This window comes from Ictidomys tridecemlineatus, chromosome 6, assembly GCF_052094955.1.
Source record: "Ictidomys tridecemlineatus isolate mIctTri1 chromosome 6, mIctTri1.hap1, whole genome shotgun sequence".
Lineage (NCBI taxonomy): Eukaryota > Metazoa > Chordata > Mammalia > Rodentia > Sciuridae > Ictidomys > Ictidomys tridecemlineatus.
The window spans coordinates 106,847,431-106,863,686 of record NC_135482.1 but is presented as its reverse complement, the minus strand read 5'-3'; the positions used below and the strand labels follow the sequence as shown (position 1 = coordinate 106,863,686).

Here is a 16,256-nt window from a genome sequence, read left to right as displayed (position 1 = left end):
CATGGCAGGTTCAACTCAGGGTGTTACTGAAGGAGACCCACGGAGGAGGCTATAGCCAGGCTGTCGCCCATTGGACTGTTGACATTAGCCAGTCAGGGTGTAGGGAGAGGGGGCTTCAGGGAAGGGAGCCACGTGCCCCAGGAGGCGAGGAGGAGTTTGATGTAGGATCATTTTGTTGGGAGCATTGGCCAATAAACATGCTGTGGGTGGAGCAGAGGAGGAGGAGGGGTGAGCACGCACCTGTGCAGTTTTAAATGGCGCCAGGGTCATCTCTTCTCCAGATCCACCTTCCTTTAGGTGCCCTTTCTGTGCAGTTTCATTTTGTCTGCACTTCCCAGACAGCCCGGGCCCTCTTCTGCACTCCCCACTTTGCTTGACCCTTCCCCTGTCCTCCATGCACATCTCCAAGACCTAAGTCAGGCCCCATTTTATAAGGTGGGAAGCTCAGGGCTCAAGGGTCCTTACAGGACCAACTAGTCCCCTCCTTGCTTTGTTCTTAAGGAACTATGGATCCCACAGGAAATTACATCCTAAGGCTTTGTTCCTTAGGTGGCTAGAGGTGACCCTATAAACCCGAAGGCCCTCTAACCCTTCCTGGTGACTCTGGCCTGCTGTGCACACTTCCTCCTTGAGCTCCTGTTCACTTGTTCATCAAGTGTTTCTTGGGTTGCCCTGTAGACCAGGTATGGTTCTGGCAGTGGGTATACAGTGGTGACAAAGACAGATCAGTCCTGCTGCTGATGGTCTAGGGGCAGAATCAGACACAGATTGTCACTCAGAGAAACATGTACTTTCAAACTGTGGTGAGTTTGTGGGAGAAAAAGGCATATCATGGCAGGGAGGGGGATTTCATTTTGTCATAGGGGGTTCGCCAGGAGACCAGAAGAGACCTTTGTGAACTCCTGAGAACTCAGGGATGAGCAGAGTAGTAGACATGCAGGTATCAGCATGCAGAGGAGGAGGCACCGTGGCATTCACCCTTAAAATGGGCCACAGGACATTATGGGTCATTGTGTTTCTTTCTCTGTTCAACCAGGTTGTAATGAGTTGAGACCTTATTTATCATACTAATTATTGTTGTTGACAGTGATAATGGTGCCTCAATTCATTAGATAATTTCTATGGTCCAGACTTTGTGCTATGTGTGTTACATTCATAACTTCTAATCTCTAATTTTTTACATACCCCTTGGGAAGACATGTATTATCATCATTTTATAGACAAAGAAATACAGAGCCGACATCCTAGGTTACCCAGCAGTTGGGTAACTCACTCTAGGTCTAGGCTGGAGTGTGTCCACCTGCTGTTTTGCCGGAGCTCTATTCACTGTGGTTGTGCAGGATGGTGGTATGGGTGGGATCTGTGAAGGCATGGAGGCATATGGGGCCAGCTGATCGCAGTCACTAGGGCATGTGGAGCTGATTTCAGGGTCCTGAGATTAGCTCTGTGACAGTCTATCCACACCTCTTGCCTGGCTCCTCTTGGTGTAGAAGCCACCCTTTCAGCACTCATGCTGGGCTGGAAGTCTGATGGCTGGTCAATGGCTGTGGCCCTGTTTCTTCAGAGCGCAGCTTGCTGACCCAACCAGAGGCACTAGTGCCTGCTCTGACCAGCATGTTCACCTGTCCCAGGTGGGTGCCGGTATATAGCCACACCTTCTCAATAGCTTCTGATGGGGGCTGGCCACAGCCAGGAGGCAGCTTTGCTCTGGGGACTTTGAGATGTGACACAACACTAGGGCATTTGCCCAAGTTCCCAGGGACTGAGTGGTAGGCAGAGGTGCCCCTACTGTCCTGTCCTTGGAGCCCCTCCACAAGGTTCAGCCCACCTGAATGGGCAGGGGTCCAGAAGCAGCCTTGTCCTCTGTCTTGCTCATATCTCAGTCTTCTTATTTTCCACCCTTCTATCTTGCCCAACTTTTCCTCCAAAAATGGCTCTCTGGATCCATACATTTATTTATTTGTTCATCTGTCCATTTATCATCAATTCCAGGTTATGACATGTGCTGTGGAAGTGGCTGAAAACAAATGAGTCGACCTCACGGTATTTGCATTCTGTTCTGTGCCAGGCATTTACATTTCCTGGGCTTCCTCATCAGTTTCTGATGCCCTCAGATGTCTGCTTTCTAGGAACAATTCCATAGATTCTGGCTTGGGTCCCATTCTTTAGGGAATGAAGTTGGGACTCTCAAGCTGTCCTTGAGGAGAACATAAGGCTTAGGCATAGTGGTCTTTCTTTCCCCTCTCCAACACCTGCCATGTGGTGGATACTGTGACAGGCACTAGGGGTGCGGGGGAATCCTGGGCATCTTTCTAAAGCCCAGGGACCACAGCAGAGACAGGTGGGTGCACTGTCATTGCAGTCTGATTAAGTGCTGAAGAGGATGAAGGAGCTACCTCTCTCCAGGAGAGGAGGTCCCTAGAACCCTTTATCACGTACTCTGAGCAGTCCATCCCTCCCTCAAATTGTTCACCCTCCTATTAAACCAAGCTTTGATGGTTTTCTTCACTGATCTCAGAAACTAAAAAACAGAAAACAAAAAACACCACCCCTCCTCGAAAACCCCCCATGCTCCCCCAAAGTACCTTTCGTTCTTCTCTACCCTGACTCCTTCACTTGTCATTGTTACCAACCATTCTGAATCAGTGTCCTAGCCATTTCATTTCCTTAGCAAATAGGAGAGTGGCCCCTGCCACCATCCACTTCTTATTAGTCGTCTTGTAAACCTCTGGGAGGTGGCCCCTCCTAGGGACCTCATCTTCCTCATCCTTTTTCCCCTTTGGCCTCATTCCTGAGTGGTTTGTTCAGCACTGAAGGCATTTCCTATATAGTCAAAGAAGATCCCAAGTTTAGAGTTTAAACACCGGAGCAAGGTGAGTAACTCTCCCTGGTCCTCCTGCGGTGGCCTATCTCCAACGTTCCTTTGCATAGCAGGTTGGACTTTGGGAGTCATCTAACTCCAGCCTGGTGGGGGTGGCTTGCTTGTTTGAGTCTTGGGGATGTGAGAAGCCTTGCAAGCTATACATGCTACATACAGGACCTTCAGCACAGGTCAGCCTGGGGATCTGGATGGGCTCCTTGGCTGAGACTGTGTGTGGATGAGGGAGGGACCAAAGACTGAGCTCTGTCTTACACTGAAGCCCCAGAAATTCAGGGAGAGGCACAGAGAGCTTGGCATTTACTTGGAAGCCTGCAGCTCCCTGGTTGCCAGTTAGCAGAGATGTTGCATGTTGATTTCACACATTCACTTTTCTTCCTCCCCTCTGAGAATTCTGTACTTGCTTCACTTTTTTTTTGTTAAAAAAAAAAAAAAGCCAAGTAGGTCTGCCTTGTTCAAATGCTTGAAGAAACCCGCAAGACTGCCTGTGCCTTCTGGCTCTCCTGGGCCTGGTGGGCTGTGGAGGAATGGGAGAGGACAGGAGAGATGGTGTCTCACATCACAGTTTCTACCCGGTTGGTCCTTCTGTACCCCATGTCTAAGGAACTGTGGCAACCCTTGAAACCCACCTGTCTATCCCTTGCCTTGACTTGCCTTATCCCATTGTCAGCCCATCTTTTTAGGGCCCTGGTGTGATGACATTCCTCTACTGCTTGGGAAGGAACTGCAGGATGCAGTCTAGACTTTGCATGCATCTTGCAAGACCTTGTAAACTAGCTCAAGTTGATTCATAGGCATATTCTCCCACTTCATTCAGGCCTGCTGAATGGACCACACCTAATCCTTTCTAGAGTGTCCTCTGTCCCCCTTTCTTCCTGTGCCCACCCACTTCAGAATGTCCTTCTCCAAAGGCAGGGCCACAGAACAGCTCCTTGCTCGTCCTTCTGTGTGTGTGCACTGTGGATCACTGTTTGGGGCTTCTCTAGGTATGTGTGGAGTCGGGGAAGGAGACTGGTCTCTTTAGCTGGTTTGCCTCCTTTCTCCTGGTGGGTCCTTGCTCAGTATCCTGCTCACAGTGAACAATCTGCCATCTATGAATGGTCTGTTCATGGGGATGGGGTGGAGGTGGGTTGTGTTCTAGCTAAACCTGACTTCCAGACACTCCCCTACAGCCTTGACCTCAGACAGGACTTGCTCCCTGTCTTCCACACTCCATTTACTTGCATCCTTTGGTCCTTCTATCCTCTTTAAGATTTCTCAGGCCATCTCCATGGTTGCTCACCTCCACTGATTAGCAGTCCAGACATACTGCCCCATTCATTTCTTCTCTCCCTTTGGCTCCTTACTCAGGGTTCTTTCAAATAATGACCTTGGATCAGGGCACACTAATTCAGGTTCCCCATTGTGCTTTAAGATTCTGTTAGGCTGGGAAGATTTCCAAGGGCAGGAAATGTGTTTAAAGTCCAAGAGAGTATAGCACATGATTTGTCTGAAATCACACAGTTTCCTTGTCTGTAAAATGGGTTAATAACCACACCTATCTTGTGTGGTTGTAATGAGGATTAAATGAGTAAATAAGTTACTATGAGGGAAACTTGGCTTCTGGTACATATAAGGACTTAACCAAAGTTGCTCTTATTATTCTGATAGTGACTATGCCAGTGTCCTGATGGGATTTAACTGTAGCTCTGTTCAAAAACTGACAAGTGGGACTTCAATGTGGCTTTGACAAGTGTGACCAGGAGGGAGCAGAACTGTTGACATTGGACAGCTTCTTCTGCCTGTTGTCTCCCTGTCTTCTGGCCCTCAGGCCCTTAAGCTTATAAGGAAACAGTGGCACATATTCTTTTTTTTTTTTTTTTGGTACCAGGGATTGAACCCAGGGGTGCTTAACCACTGAGCTACATCCTCAGCCCTTTCTGTATTTTATTTAGAGACAGGGTCTCGCTGAGTTACTTAGGGTCTTGCTAAATGTTGAAGCTGGCTTTGAACTTTTGATCCTCCTGCTTCAGTCTCCTGAACTGCTGGGATTACAGGCATGTGCCACTGCGCCTGGCACACATTCATTTTTGATCAGACACGAAGGTGGAACAATCCAGGGGCAATCAGGAGACTGTTCCGACTGAACCCAGGTGTGAATTGGGGATGAGAGAACTGGAAAGCGATTAGAAAGTAGAGGGGGCCAGCTTGGGAGGACGCTTGGTAACACCAAGTGGCTCCATGCCCAGGTCATAACAGCACCTTCTTGGTGTCCAGGGTGTACCCTCTTTGTTTGAAATCACACAGTTTCCTGTCTGTAAAATGGGTTAATAACCACACCTATCTGGTATGGTTGTAACGAGGATTAAATGAGTAAATGAGTCACCACCACCAGCTCCCTTCACACAACACCTGCAGGAGGCTCTTGATTGACAAGGAGGAAATGGCAATGCAGAAAGGCAGATTACCTTGTCCTTGATAACATAGTTAGGATGAGCTAGAAGGGAAAGGCAGTCTCCTGATTCCTAGTTTAGCTGGCAAACAATCTTTCCCTGAACCCAGGAAGTAACATTGTGAGAACCAAGTGACAGCCATGAGCCCCTCTGTAGTGGGCCTGCCAGGTGAAGCAGAAGAGGACAAAAGGTGTTAGCCATTCCAATTGAGTGGTGTTCAGTCGGAGCCAGTTAAACACCTGCCCCTTCATCTGTAGATAGCATCCACAGGACCACTGTGCTGAGCAGGAGAGAGCACTTTACTGGAGGCTGCAATACACAGTAGGCTTTATTCCCACCTGTGTTGGGAAGAAGCTCAGACCATTGCAGGCTCCTTTAAAGAGGCTGAGCTGCCCTCAGAATCTGACAGCTTTCACCTCTAGGATGCAGGTCTGCCTGGTGCAGATTCTAGTACAGAGTCACTTCGGTGAACTGTGATGAGGGTTTTGAAGTCCCTCTGGATGGAATTCATATCTCCTTTACCCTGCAGCCATGGCCATCTCAGTTCTGCCCATCTGCTGGGTGATTAATACCCTCCTGTCTTTGTGACTGGATTGTGGGCCCCTGAAGGGCAGGGGCACATCTTGTATGTTTCCTCAAGGGCTTGCCCCTGGTGCTCAGCACATGTTATCTGGTGTGGAATAAATGCCTGGGAGGATGCAAGGCTGGGCATTTCACACCCAACCTCAAGTAGGGTATGGAGGCTTCCATCCAGCCATCTCTGTGCAGTGCCTCCCAGAGGCCAAGCCCAGAGTTAGGTGCTGGGGTTTCAGAGCCCATTTAAACTTAGCTCCTGTTTTAGTAGTACCGTCAGTTCTCTTGCGGAGCTACAAGGATGGTGGAAGAAGAGAGATGGGATCCCCGCCTCTCAAGCCTTCTAGTCTCCATCATTTGCAAACTGTGGTGGTCACACGATATCAATGCAGACTTCTACATGAGCCTAAGGGAAGCTGCCCTAGTCGCAGTGTTTTTCCAGACAATAAAGTGTTGCTGTGGTCGGTCTGAAACCCTCGGCAAGCGCATTCCTCCTGCCGTTTCTCTGACCACCTCCTTTCATGCACTCCTCGCTACTCTGAGAGGACCCAGCCTATGTCTAAGAGTACTCCTACACTGCTTCACTCTTGGTATAGGCAGGCTGCGGGGAGCAAGGCAGGACCCCACTTCGGCCACCTGCCCCTTAGAACCCAGCCAGAGCCCCAGTGGCGCGGCGTCCCACCCGGGAATGCGGGGGCGGGGGTTCGCGCAGCTGCAGGAGCCTCGCGGAGCCGCGCGTGCGTGTGCGCGCAGAGGGGGCGGGGAGGGCGGCGCACCCGCGGAGGCCCCTAAACGCTTTCCCACACCTCTTGCCTACCCTGCGCTCTCTTCTCCCTGTCCGCTCTAGCCAGCCCCACGTGTGCAAAAGCGTGGTGTGTGTGTGTGTGCGCGCTTGCGTGTGTGTATATGTGGTGTGTGTGTGTGTGTGTGTGTGTGTGTGTGTGTGTGTGTGTGTGTGTAGGCGTATGAGTAGATATAACCAGGAGAACATGTGCCCCAGGCCGACCGGCTCCGGTGTTTGCAGGAGGCGGCGGCCAGCTTGACAGTGGCCACATTTCCTGCCCTCTCCAGTGCTTCTTTCTCCCCAGACCTTTCCTTCGGCTTCTTTGGGTCATTGGTACCTCCAGCCTTCCCCCTTCTCTCGCTGCCCTCTTTCTTGAGTTAAAGATGCCAGCGCTTTCCGATGAAGGTTCTGGTTCACCCCCAGCCGCAGAGCCCTTGACATTTAGCGAGGGTTCGCGGCGCACTTGTATAGGCACACAGCAGAACGCTAATCCTATTAAAGATATTGTGTCATTGGGGAGGGGGGGTGGCTCTCCAAACGGAGCCAGACAGGCCTCATGCCCATTGGTCAAATGCAAAGCAGGGGGTGGGGCTGAGGACCCGGGGAGGGGGCTCCAGGCGATTTCGGAGTCTGGAGTCGGGGCTGGGATTTCGCAGGGAAAGCCCAGCGGTTGCAGCTGCGGCGGATCCCTAGGCACTGCCTGCCGTTGTGCCCGGGAAGCCCAGGGCCGGCAGCAGCTCCGCAAAGTCGTGGAGCTAGAGGAGGCCGAGCGCCTGCAAAGTGCTCGGTCTCAGGGCTGGGACTGGACTGGGAGAGGTGTGCCCAGGGAGCCTGGATCTCGGCGCCCTTCGGCCTCGCGTGGAGCGGTGGGTGCAGCCGGGAGGCGTGCTGCCGCTCTGGAAAGAGAAATCAAATACAGCCTCCCCTAAGACGCCAAGTTACGCAGGCGAACCGGTTCCCGGAGAGCGTTCGAGAGCGCGCATAGATAGAACCGCGCAGTGCCGCAGAGCCCTCCCGGGCCAGCCGGCCGGGAGCGGGGTGCCGTCCCATAAGCAGCGGCCCCCGGGAGCGGGTTTCGTCCGGGAGTGCGCCGGGTGCAGAGAGGGGGCGTGCAAAGCTCCGCCGGCCCGCCAGCCTGCCTGCAGCCCGCGCCCGACTTGGGCGCCCCTTCTGTCCCACTCTGGGAGCGATGCCCCCCGCTCCTCGCGCCCCCTGGGAACGACGCGAGCATGGAGAAGTCGAGTAGCGAGGATTCTTCGATTCACCGGAGTCCATCTTTGGACAGCAAGGACTCGGACTTTGGCAAGCCGTCCACCTCCGGTCGTCCGTTTGGCCGCGGCTTCACGGCCGGCGCCTTCTACGGCACCGCGGGCTCCCGGGGCCAGAGCCGCGCGGAGGCCGGCGTTAAGACCGACAAGTACAATGCACCCAAAGGCAGCAAGTACGTGGTGTTTTACCTGGACCTGTCCTTTGTGTTCCTCCTAGAATTTAAGAAGTGCAACATGGCCAGGGGCTGCCTCTGCTGCTTGAAGTACATGATGTTCCTCTTCAATTTGATATTCTGGGTAAGTCCTTGCGTTGATTCCTCCCTTTGCCCTCCTCTCCTCCTCTTTGCTTATCATAGCGTGAATACCCGCTTTCTCCTCCGTGCTGCATTGCTCCCCTCTCTGCACAACGGTAAGTGCTTTAAAAAAAAAATCGTCCCCCACCCCCTTTCATGCATCTTTTTCTTCCTTTTTCCCTCTCATTGGTGGCTGACGAGGGCTCCAACTTGCCTGTGTTCTAGGAGAGACTTGCTGTACTCCTAGGAGGCTGGCAAAGTTTGCCACTACTTAATTCTCAATAAGAAAATCCATGCTGGAAGTGCTTGAGCCCAGGGAACCTGCAGCAGTGGGTGTGGGGTCAGAAATTTTAACAGCTGTGACCCTGCATTGGAGATAGCACAGGTGAGAGTGTTTTTCAGAGTTTCTTCTTGTATCACTCCAGAATGCACAAGAATCCAATCTGCAGCATTTTTTTTGGGAGCAGGAAAGATGGGAGTGTAGAGGTCCCATTGTTTTCAGTGAATCCTAGGAAGAGGAGGAGGAGCCCCTATCCCAGGTTGAGTTGGGGCTGGTGTGGGAAGGGAGGGCTGGGGGCATGCTGCCATGGGTGACTCGCTGCTGCTTTTGAGGGATTGCAGTGGACTGGGCAGAGGGCAGACTGGTAAAGCATTCCCAGGCTCTGAGCACCCCCGGGGACTGGAAGGAACAAAGGGAGAAAGTGGTGCTCCTGTCCTTGGTGAGACTATTTTCTAGAGAAACTGTCAGTAGATGGGGTGTCTCGAAATTGTTCTCTGTCCTCTGTGGGATACTAAAGTACATGTGTGCACAAGAAGTACTAGTTAGGCAAATTAGACGAAAACTTAAATTCATCTCTAACTGTTCCTTTCATCCTAACTGCTGCCTCTGCCTTTCTTCACCAGAGGCCAGACTATAGTCAGCACAGATGTTTGGCTCAGCCCCAGGCTCTGTCCTGCCCGCTGGAGGCTGTCAGCTGCTTGCCTGTGCATGGTCCACGAGGAGAGCTGGGGACAGGAGAAAGTCATTCTGAGTGAGGTTGAGTAGAAGTAGTTGTTCACTGGGGCTCAGCTTTTGTATAGACTGACCCACTTTAGCTGGAAAACTTTTTGAGAAGTGTGTGTAGGGTAGGTGACTTCTCCCACAGAAGGGAACACTCTGGGTTTTGAAGGAAGAAGACAAGATTTTGATATTGGTTCTTTGTTAGCTTCTTGTGTGACCTTGGGCAACTCACTCTCTTCTTTAAAATCTGGGCTTCCTTTCCAGTCCAGAGAGGGGCTGTTACAATGGTCTTCCTCACTGCCCTCATCTCATCCCATTAACTATGTGACATCCTGGGGCAGAGGAGGCACCTGTTTCTTTTCTAGAGAGAATTGTCTAATATTACTTAAATTGGGTTTTCTCAGATGTGTCTATGGGCTAGGACCTCCGGCCACCCCAACTGTTATTAGGAAGGATGCTACCTGTCCTGTGGTTAGGATTTTATGGAAGCTAGGGCAGCTATTCTAATTATTTTTTCTGGTGGTGAGAACCATTGGAATGTCAAGAATGACTTTGTAGCTGCCTTGTGGGCAAGTGCCTTTTGGTCCTTTGACTTGGTTGCCAGCATCTGTGCCAGCCAAGCACTAGTGTGTATTTCCATGAATCCTGGGTCCATCAGAATGCTGTCCTTTGTTGTTCACAGCTTTCTTCTGTCCTTTTTCATAGTTTAAACCCACTTTTCTGTTTTGTCTCACCTTACACATATTAACACTTAACCCTGTGGGGATGCTCCGTGCATTTGGCCAGTAACTCTCCACTCCGCGCTGTGCCTCCCCACCCCCACCCCCACCCTGCCACCTGCTGGCCGCAGATGGTATATCCGATTGTGGTTCCTTCAGCATGATTCCAACTTGACTTGGGGACCTCCTAGCAAACTAGTACCCTGGCCTGTGACCTGCACATAGTAGGTACTCGTGATATATTTGGATGTGAATAAATGGTAAGATGTAGCTGTGAATCTCCAACATGTTTTTATGAGGTAGGAATTCCAAGTCTCACTTAATAGGGATGAGAAGTTAGGTATCAAACTTGCCTGTAATAAAGTCTCTCCTAGCTTAGCTGTGGGGTGACAAGTGATTCTTTCCATCTTCCCTTAAAGCTTGGCAGCAGTTAATGAGCTAGTTGATGAAACGTCCTTCCTTTATGATCTATAGTGAGAGAACTTGCTGTCTCGTCCTAATTAGAAGATGCCGACTATGCTCTCTTACAAGGCAAGGAGTTGCTCCCCCCTGGTCCCTGACTTTTTTGATTACTTGATATATTCAGAATTCCCATGACTCAAGCTGGGAAAATTGAGTCTCAAAGACCCAGTTCTTTTATGCTAGGAGCATGTGAGATGATAAATAAGGCCTTAGATCTCAGGAAAGATGGGAAATTTAGCAGAGGAGAAATGAATGCTTGTGTATCTAAGTGTTTGCCAGTGTTTGTTGGGGGATGGAGGGGCAGGTGGAGCAGGACATTGGCCAGAATTTGGGGAAGGTGGGTCACTTGCTTCCCTCAAGTGAAGATTTCTTGTAGTTAGTAAGGGGAGAGATCAGAGGAAAGAACTGAATGAAAGCAGAAAGCATCAAAGGCTGGCAGTGTGTGGATGTATCAGGGTCCCTGGGAGTTCTCCTGCTGCCGCAGAGCACACATACTTGGGGGCCAGAGAACGGGACCTGCTGAAGGAGAGGGATGGTTAAGCCCAGCCCAGTGGGACCAGGAGCAGTTGGTAGGAATTCTGTAGCATCACTGGTTTTAGTCTCATGGCTCAGATCCCCAAAGGAGGCATTTCTGAGACATTAGGGTTGAACTTGAGACCTGCGATCAATAGACAAGAGTTCTTCCCTTAGATCCCGAAGCCATCTGGTAGTTCTCCAGACCCCCACTGGGCCACGCCCCTGCCTCCTCCCAGCACTGGGAAGGTTCCTGGGCGGAGGAGAGGTGAAGCATATAAGGCAGCCTTCTCACAGCCTGTGAGTGCTTGCTTCCTCACCACTGGGTGGAGCTTGCAGGGTGTTAGCATTGGTGAGGGCCTGGGTGACATCACTGGGGGCAGGTTGAGGAGGGTGGAGCTGTACAGCTGTGCTCCTCCTCCTCCTTACTAAGAAAAGGGCAGGTGCCTCCCGGGCTGCTGGGCGCCTGCCTGCTGGTGGGGGTCCAGGCACTGCTGACTTCAGCCAGACAGTGCTGGCCACCTTGGCAGCCCAGTGCACTGTGGGAGTTTGGGGCACCCAGGAGGGCAGCATTGCTGAGGGCCTGATACAGATGGTGAGAGTAGAGGAGGGGGTCTGAGTCCCCTTTCCTCTTTATCCCTTTTGTCCCCCATCTTTCTTGGGTCCTTGCATGGCTGTCTGATAGAATATTCCAGCTAGAGATTAAGTGAAATTAAGCTTCTCCAGGAGAGCCAAGGAGACTTTGATTGTGAGTTGAGGAGAGAGTGAATATAGGGATAAGCTGCAAAAGGCACCTCTGAGTGCTGAGGCCTGTGTCCCTTTTCTTGGGACAGCCAATCATGATCCCAGCCCAGCTTCTCGAAACCCAAATCGAGTTGCTGTCTGCTCTGGAGGGGTGAAGGTAGGTGGCTGCCATAATTGCCACTCAGTGTAACGGTCACTTTTCATGCTTGCCAGCAGAGCTGTCCCATCACTTTAAATCATGGCTGGCAGACAGTGACATTCTGGCCCCACTGGAAAGCTATTCCTTGTGGATGGCTCCCTTAATAAAGGCCAATTAGTGGAGGAGACAGAGGTCAGTGTGCCTGCTGGGGCAGGGGCAAGGCTGGCACGGGCTGCCACGGGCAGGGTGCCGGGACAGGCCCTGATTAGCCTCCCTTAAGTGGGGTCAGGCTTCTCTCCGACTGTTCACTGGCGTTGGGAGCAGGCATTGTCAGGGCGCTCCAGCAGCCTTGGTGGCGTGTTTTCCGCACTGTGGTGGCTGGCTCATCAGGGCTTCTGTGGGCTCCACACTGGGTGGTCTGGAGTGTCGTAGGGAGTGTGTGGGGTATCTTCTGGTAATGAGTGGGCTTGAGGGGTCCCAGCAGAGAGTACAAGTTCAGACCTGGCCCCTGCCGGCCCCACCTGGCCTTTCTCAGCAGCAGAGATGAGCCTGGACCTGGGAGCAGGAGGCATTGAGAGGCTCAGATGGAGAGATGGAGGCTGGCCTCTTAGAGGACTGCTGCAAGATAGTCCTCAAGGTGGGTCAGGCCTGGCTGTGCTGGGGAGCAAGGGAACAAGACGAAGGGCCTGGCACACACCCTGAGAGACCCCTGGATGGGGGCCATGAGAGAATGCCAGCTCTGTGTTCACTTCCTTTCCAAAGCATTAAAAATTAAACTTCCTTGTCTTAATATCTATTTTTAAATCATGTCAGAGCCAGCATTGGTGTCAATCAAGAGGGGGTGGGGAGGAAGAGAAGAGAGAAGAGAGAAAGCCCCAGCTGAAATGGGGTGAGCAACTCCTTCCACCTTGAGAGAAGGGCCGCTGGCTTTGCCGCCTGGCCTGGCAGCGAGAGCGCAGAAAACACCACTGACCTCCAGTCTGAGCGGGGTGGCCTCGCCCTTCACTACTTCTACCCCCGTGTGCCTGGCTGCCCTTGGCTGAACTTGGCCGCGGGCTCTGTGGCCCTAGCCTTCTGTGGCTTACAAGGGTGTTGGGGTCCCAATTGAGTCCATTCACTCACGCTGCAACTATTTGCTGAATGCCCGCTGCGTGCGCAGGAGCCTCCAGTTGGTGAGGACAGGGGCCGACTGGGCTCACTTAGGGCAGATCAGTTTTCTCGTGCCAGGAAGTTGTGGAATGGAGAGGTCATCTGGCCTGTCTTGCACTCAGCATTTGAACACAGGGCTGCCAGGGAGAGGCCAGTGTGCAAGGGGGCACCTCCTGCTTCCCTAGCGATGCAGGGTGAGCAGCAGCAGGTCTGGGTGCAGCTTCCTGATTGCCTGACTCCACTCAACCTTTCCCCTCTCCATCGCTACCTGGTAACTCTCTGAAGCTTCCTCTCTGAAGTGTTGACTCCCACCAGAAAGAAAGGGAAGGAAAAAAAGAGCGTCAGTTTCTTTTCCCCTTGGCTTGGGAAAAAAAGAGTCAGGGAACTGTGGCTTTTCTGTTTTTCTTCCTGTTGAAAGGACTAATGGATTCTCTGTGGCCAGTGTGTACTGTGTGCATTTATTGAGTGCCTGCTGCAAGTCAGGCCACTGAGCCATTCAGAGTTCTATGGAGGAGTTAGCCACATAAAGAAATAATTATAGTTCTGAGTGATAGATGCTTAGTAGGGCTACTTAATAGATGAATACTGCCCAATAGCTGTGGGACACAGAGATATCAAAGTAGAGCAAGTGACACTTGGAGTTGAAGGATGAATAAAAGTTTGCTGATTCAATGAGACTAAGGGTCCAGGAAACTGAGAAGGGTGGAGAGAGATGGAGAGCAAGTCAACCTAGAGTCTGTGTCAAGAGGCAGCCAGCAGCCTGATGGGAGGGGCAGGACCCCTCCCGCGCCCCCCCCCCCACTGGAAGTGGGCTGAATACAGAGAAGCAAAGGGGCCCATCAGATGGGATTGAGAGGTTGGGATGGGCTCTGAAGTTGGCAGGGTACTGGCTTGCGGGAGGGTATGTGCCAGGGCCTGGGGAGGCTCTCTAGTGGGTCTCCAGGCTCCTAGGAAATGACTAGCTTGTTTTTCTGGCATTGACCACCATGACAGGTCTTGCTGTGTCACTCAGGCTGCAAGCTGTTGCTGTAGGTAATCCAGCTTTAGAGAGATGCCCTGTTTTCTCCCCCTTTCCGGCCTCTCCTTCCAGCTGCGATATGCCCGCTTATTTGGTTCCAGTTAGGAAGCTTTGAAGCCGGGCTAAACCCATCGGGCAGAGTTAAGTCTTCTGAGCCAGCTTTGTCCCTGCTCACATTTGAAAGCTAATCTGCCAGCAGACGTGGTGGGGGGTTGGGGGCTGATCCTGGCAGGGATGTTAAAAATGGCACACGGTCAGGCGGGTGAGCAGATCTGCAGCTAGGGGAACAGCACAAGGTGGAGATCTTGCTTCCAGGTCCTGCTCTTTGTCTCACTAGCCATGGGCCTTCTGGGGGGATCTGAAATCTCTACTAACTTAGTGAGTCCCTGGTTCACTCCCAGTGGGGTCTGCCTTATCTTCCCATGGGTCCCAGCAAGCTTCAGATGCTCTCAGGGGACTTGGAGAAGTGTGGGAAGGGGGGACTCTGGGATCTTAGGTCTTCTGCCTGGCCTTGGGCAGTTGCATCGTTGCCATGTAGGAGACACTGTTTTAGTGATGATGGCGGGTGGGTGACGGTCCTAGGAGAAGGGAGACAAGTCTTCTGCCTTTGAGAGCTTTCTGTCTGCTCTAGGGGTTCCCCACTAGGGTGCACATTCCTGTTGACCAAGCAGCTTCTTATGAGAACAGATTCTACAACCTCCTGCCCCTTGACTCACTCAAAGGGAGTCCCAGGAATGAAGCCCCTGTGGAGAAGTTGTGCCCTAACTGTGGGCACCTGGGTTTCCTTGTCTGTGCCTGTACCAGCTTTTCCGCAGGGCTCTGATGAGGCCCACCTGAGGGCATTCTGAACATGTGCTGCTCCATGCTTTAGCTTCCACGTGCAGTAGCTGCACTTAGTTTTCTTGCAGTCCTCATAGTGAGCCCATGTGAACAGGCAGTTGGGTGCCCAGGGGCTGGAGCATGGACCTTGGAATAACAATTCTGGATAGGGTTTTGGAGCCTTAGAAGAGGCCCAAGTAATTCTGGGACCAGGGGTTGTTCTGAACATCTGGTCTTAGGGAGAATGGAAAAGCAGAGACAGGTGCAGTGGTGCACACCTCTATTCCCAGCAACTTGCGAGGCTGAGGCAGGAGGATAACAAATTCAAGGCCAGCCTCAGCATAGCAAGACCTTACCTCAAAAATAAAAAAGAACTGAGGATGTAGCTCAGTGGTAAAGTGCCTCTGGGTTCAATCTCCAGTTCTATCTATGCCCCCCCGCCAAAAAAAAAATAAAAGAAAGAAAAGAACTGGGGAAGCAGGAAAGTCCAGGGAGGGAGGAGATAGGAAGCAAGGGGGAGAGTGGTCTCTGATCCTAGGACTGGCAGCTGCATCTGCCATGCTCTACACTTCTCTGTGGCTCTCTCTGTAGCTGACCTACTTGGTATAATGAGAGAGGCCAGGATTGGACTAGCTAGACTGTGGTCACATTGTCGGGTCCCCAGGGACCTCCTGGCATACTGTGTCCCTGAAGATGCTGGGCTCTGTTGAGCCTCTTGGTCTGTGATTGGGGCTGAGCAAGAGACAGGACATACAGAACAGAACATACAGAACTCAGGTGCAGGCTACTTCACCAGCCAGAATACAGTTATGTCAAGGGTTTCCAGTTTGTGAAACATATATAAACTCATGTGATTTAAATAATAGTTAAATGGACATATACCCATTACCCTGCTTATGAAATAGAACATTCCATGTACTCAGAAGCCTCCATATGTCTTTCCTTGAGCACATCCCCAGTGTGAGCCCCCAGAGTGAATCATTACCCTTGAATTCTGTGTGAAGTATCTTTCACATAGGTAGGCATCCTTAAGTGCCACATTATTTGGTTTGGCCTGTTTTTAAACTTGAAATAGATAGAATTATTCCAAATATATTAAAAAAAATTCAACTTTGTATTTCTTGCTCCGTTCACTTTGGTAGATGTGACCGTAGCACATTCATTTTTCCTGCTCTGTAGTATTCTATGATGTGAACAGGCTACAGTGTGTTCTAGTTATGAGCATTTGGGCTGTTTCCTCTTTTCAAACAATGCTCTGGTGAACATTCTTTTTTAGGTCTTTTGCTGGACATATCCCAGAATTTCTCTAGGCCTGTGACTCAGGAAGTCTCTTTGGTGAGGGACCAACTTTTGATATTTCCAGTTCTCAGGGGTGGTTCTGCTGTGCGTGATGCGTTCACAGCTCAGATCACATGTGACTCTCCTGATGAACTCACTGAGCTCAGTGACACCTGAATGAATCAAC

The 16,256-nt window shown here is 51.4% G+C and overlaps 1 protein-coding gene across 8 annotated transcripts in view; it reads left to right on the top strand.

The window, feature by feature from the left end:
• The window catches only part of Tspan9 (tetraspanin 9), a 196,100-nt gene that overhangs the window by 105,081 nt on the left and 74,763 nt on the right, over positions 1 to 16,256 (top strand). For 5 of the 8 annotated variants that reach the window (XM_078015397.1, XM_078015398.1, XM_013362286.3 and 2 more), the window contains one exon: positions 8,153 to 8,232. In XM_078015397.1, the coding sequence (XP_077871523.1) occupies positions 8,170 to 8,232 (63 nt within the window). In that variant the 5' untranslated portion in view covers positions 8,153 to 8,169. Of the gene's footprint in view, positions 1 to 7,293; positions 8,233 to 16,256 lie in introns of those variants that run through there. The other 3 variants (XM_078015396.1, XM_078015395.1, XM_005334003.5) reach the window with 3 other exon arrangements.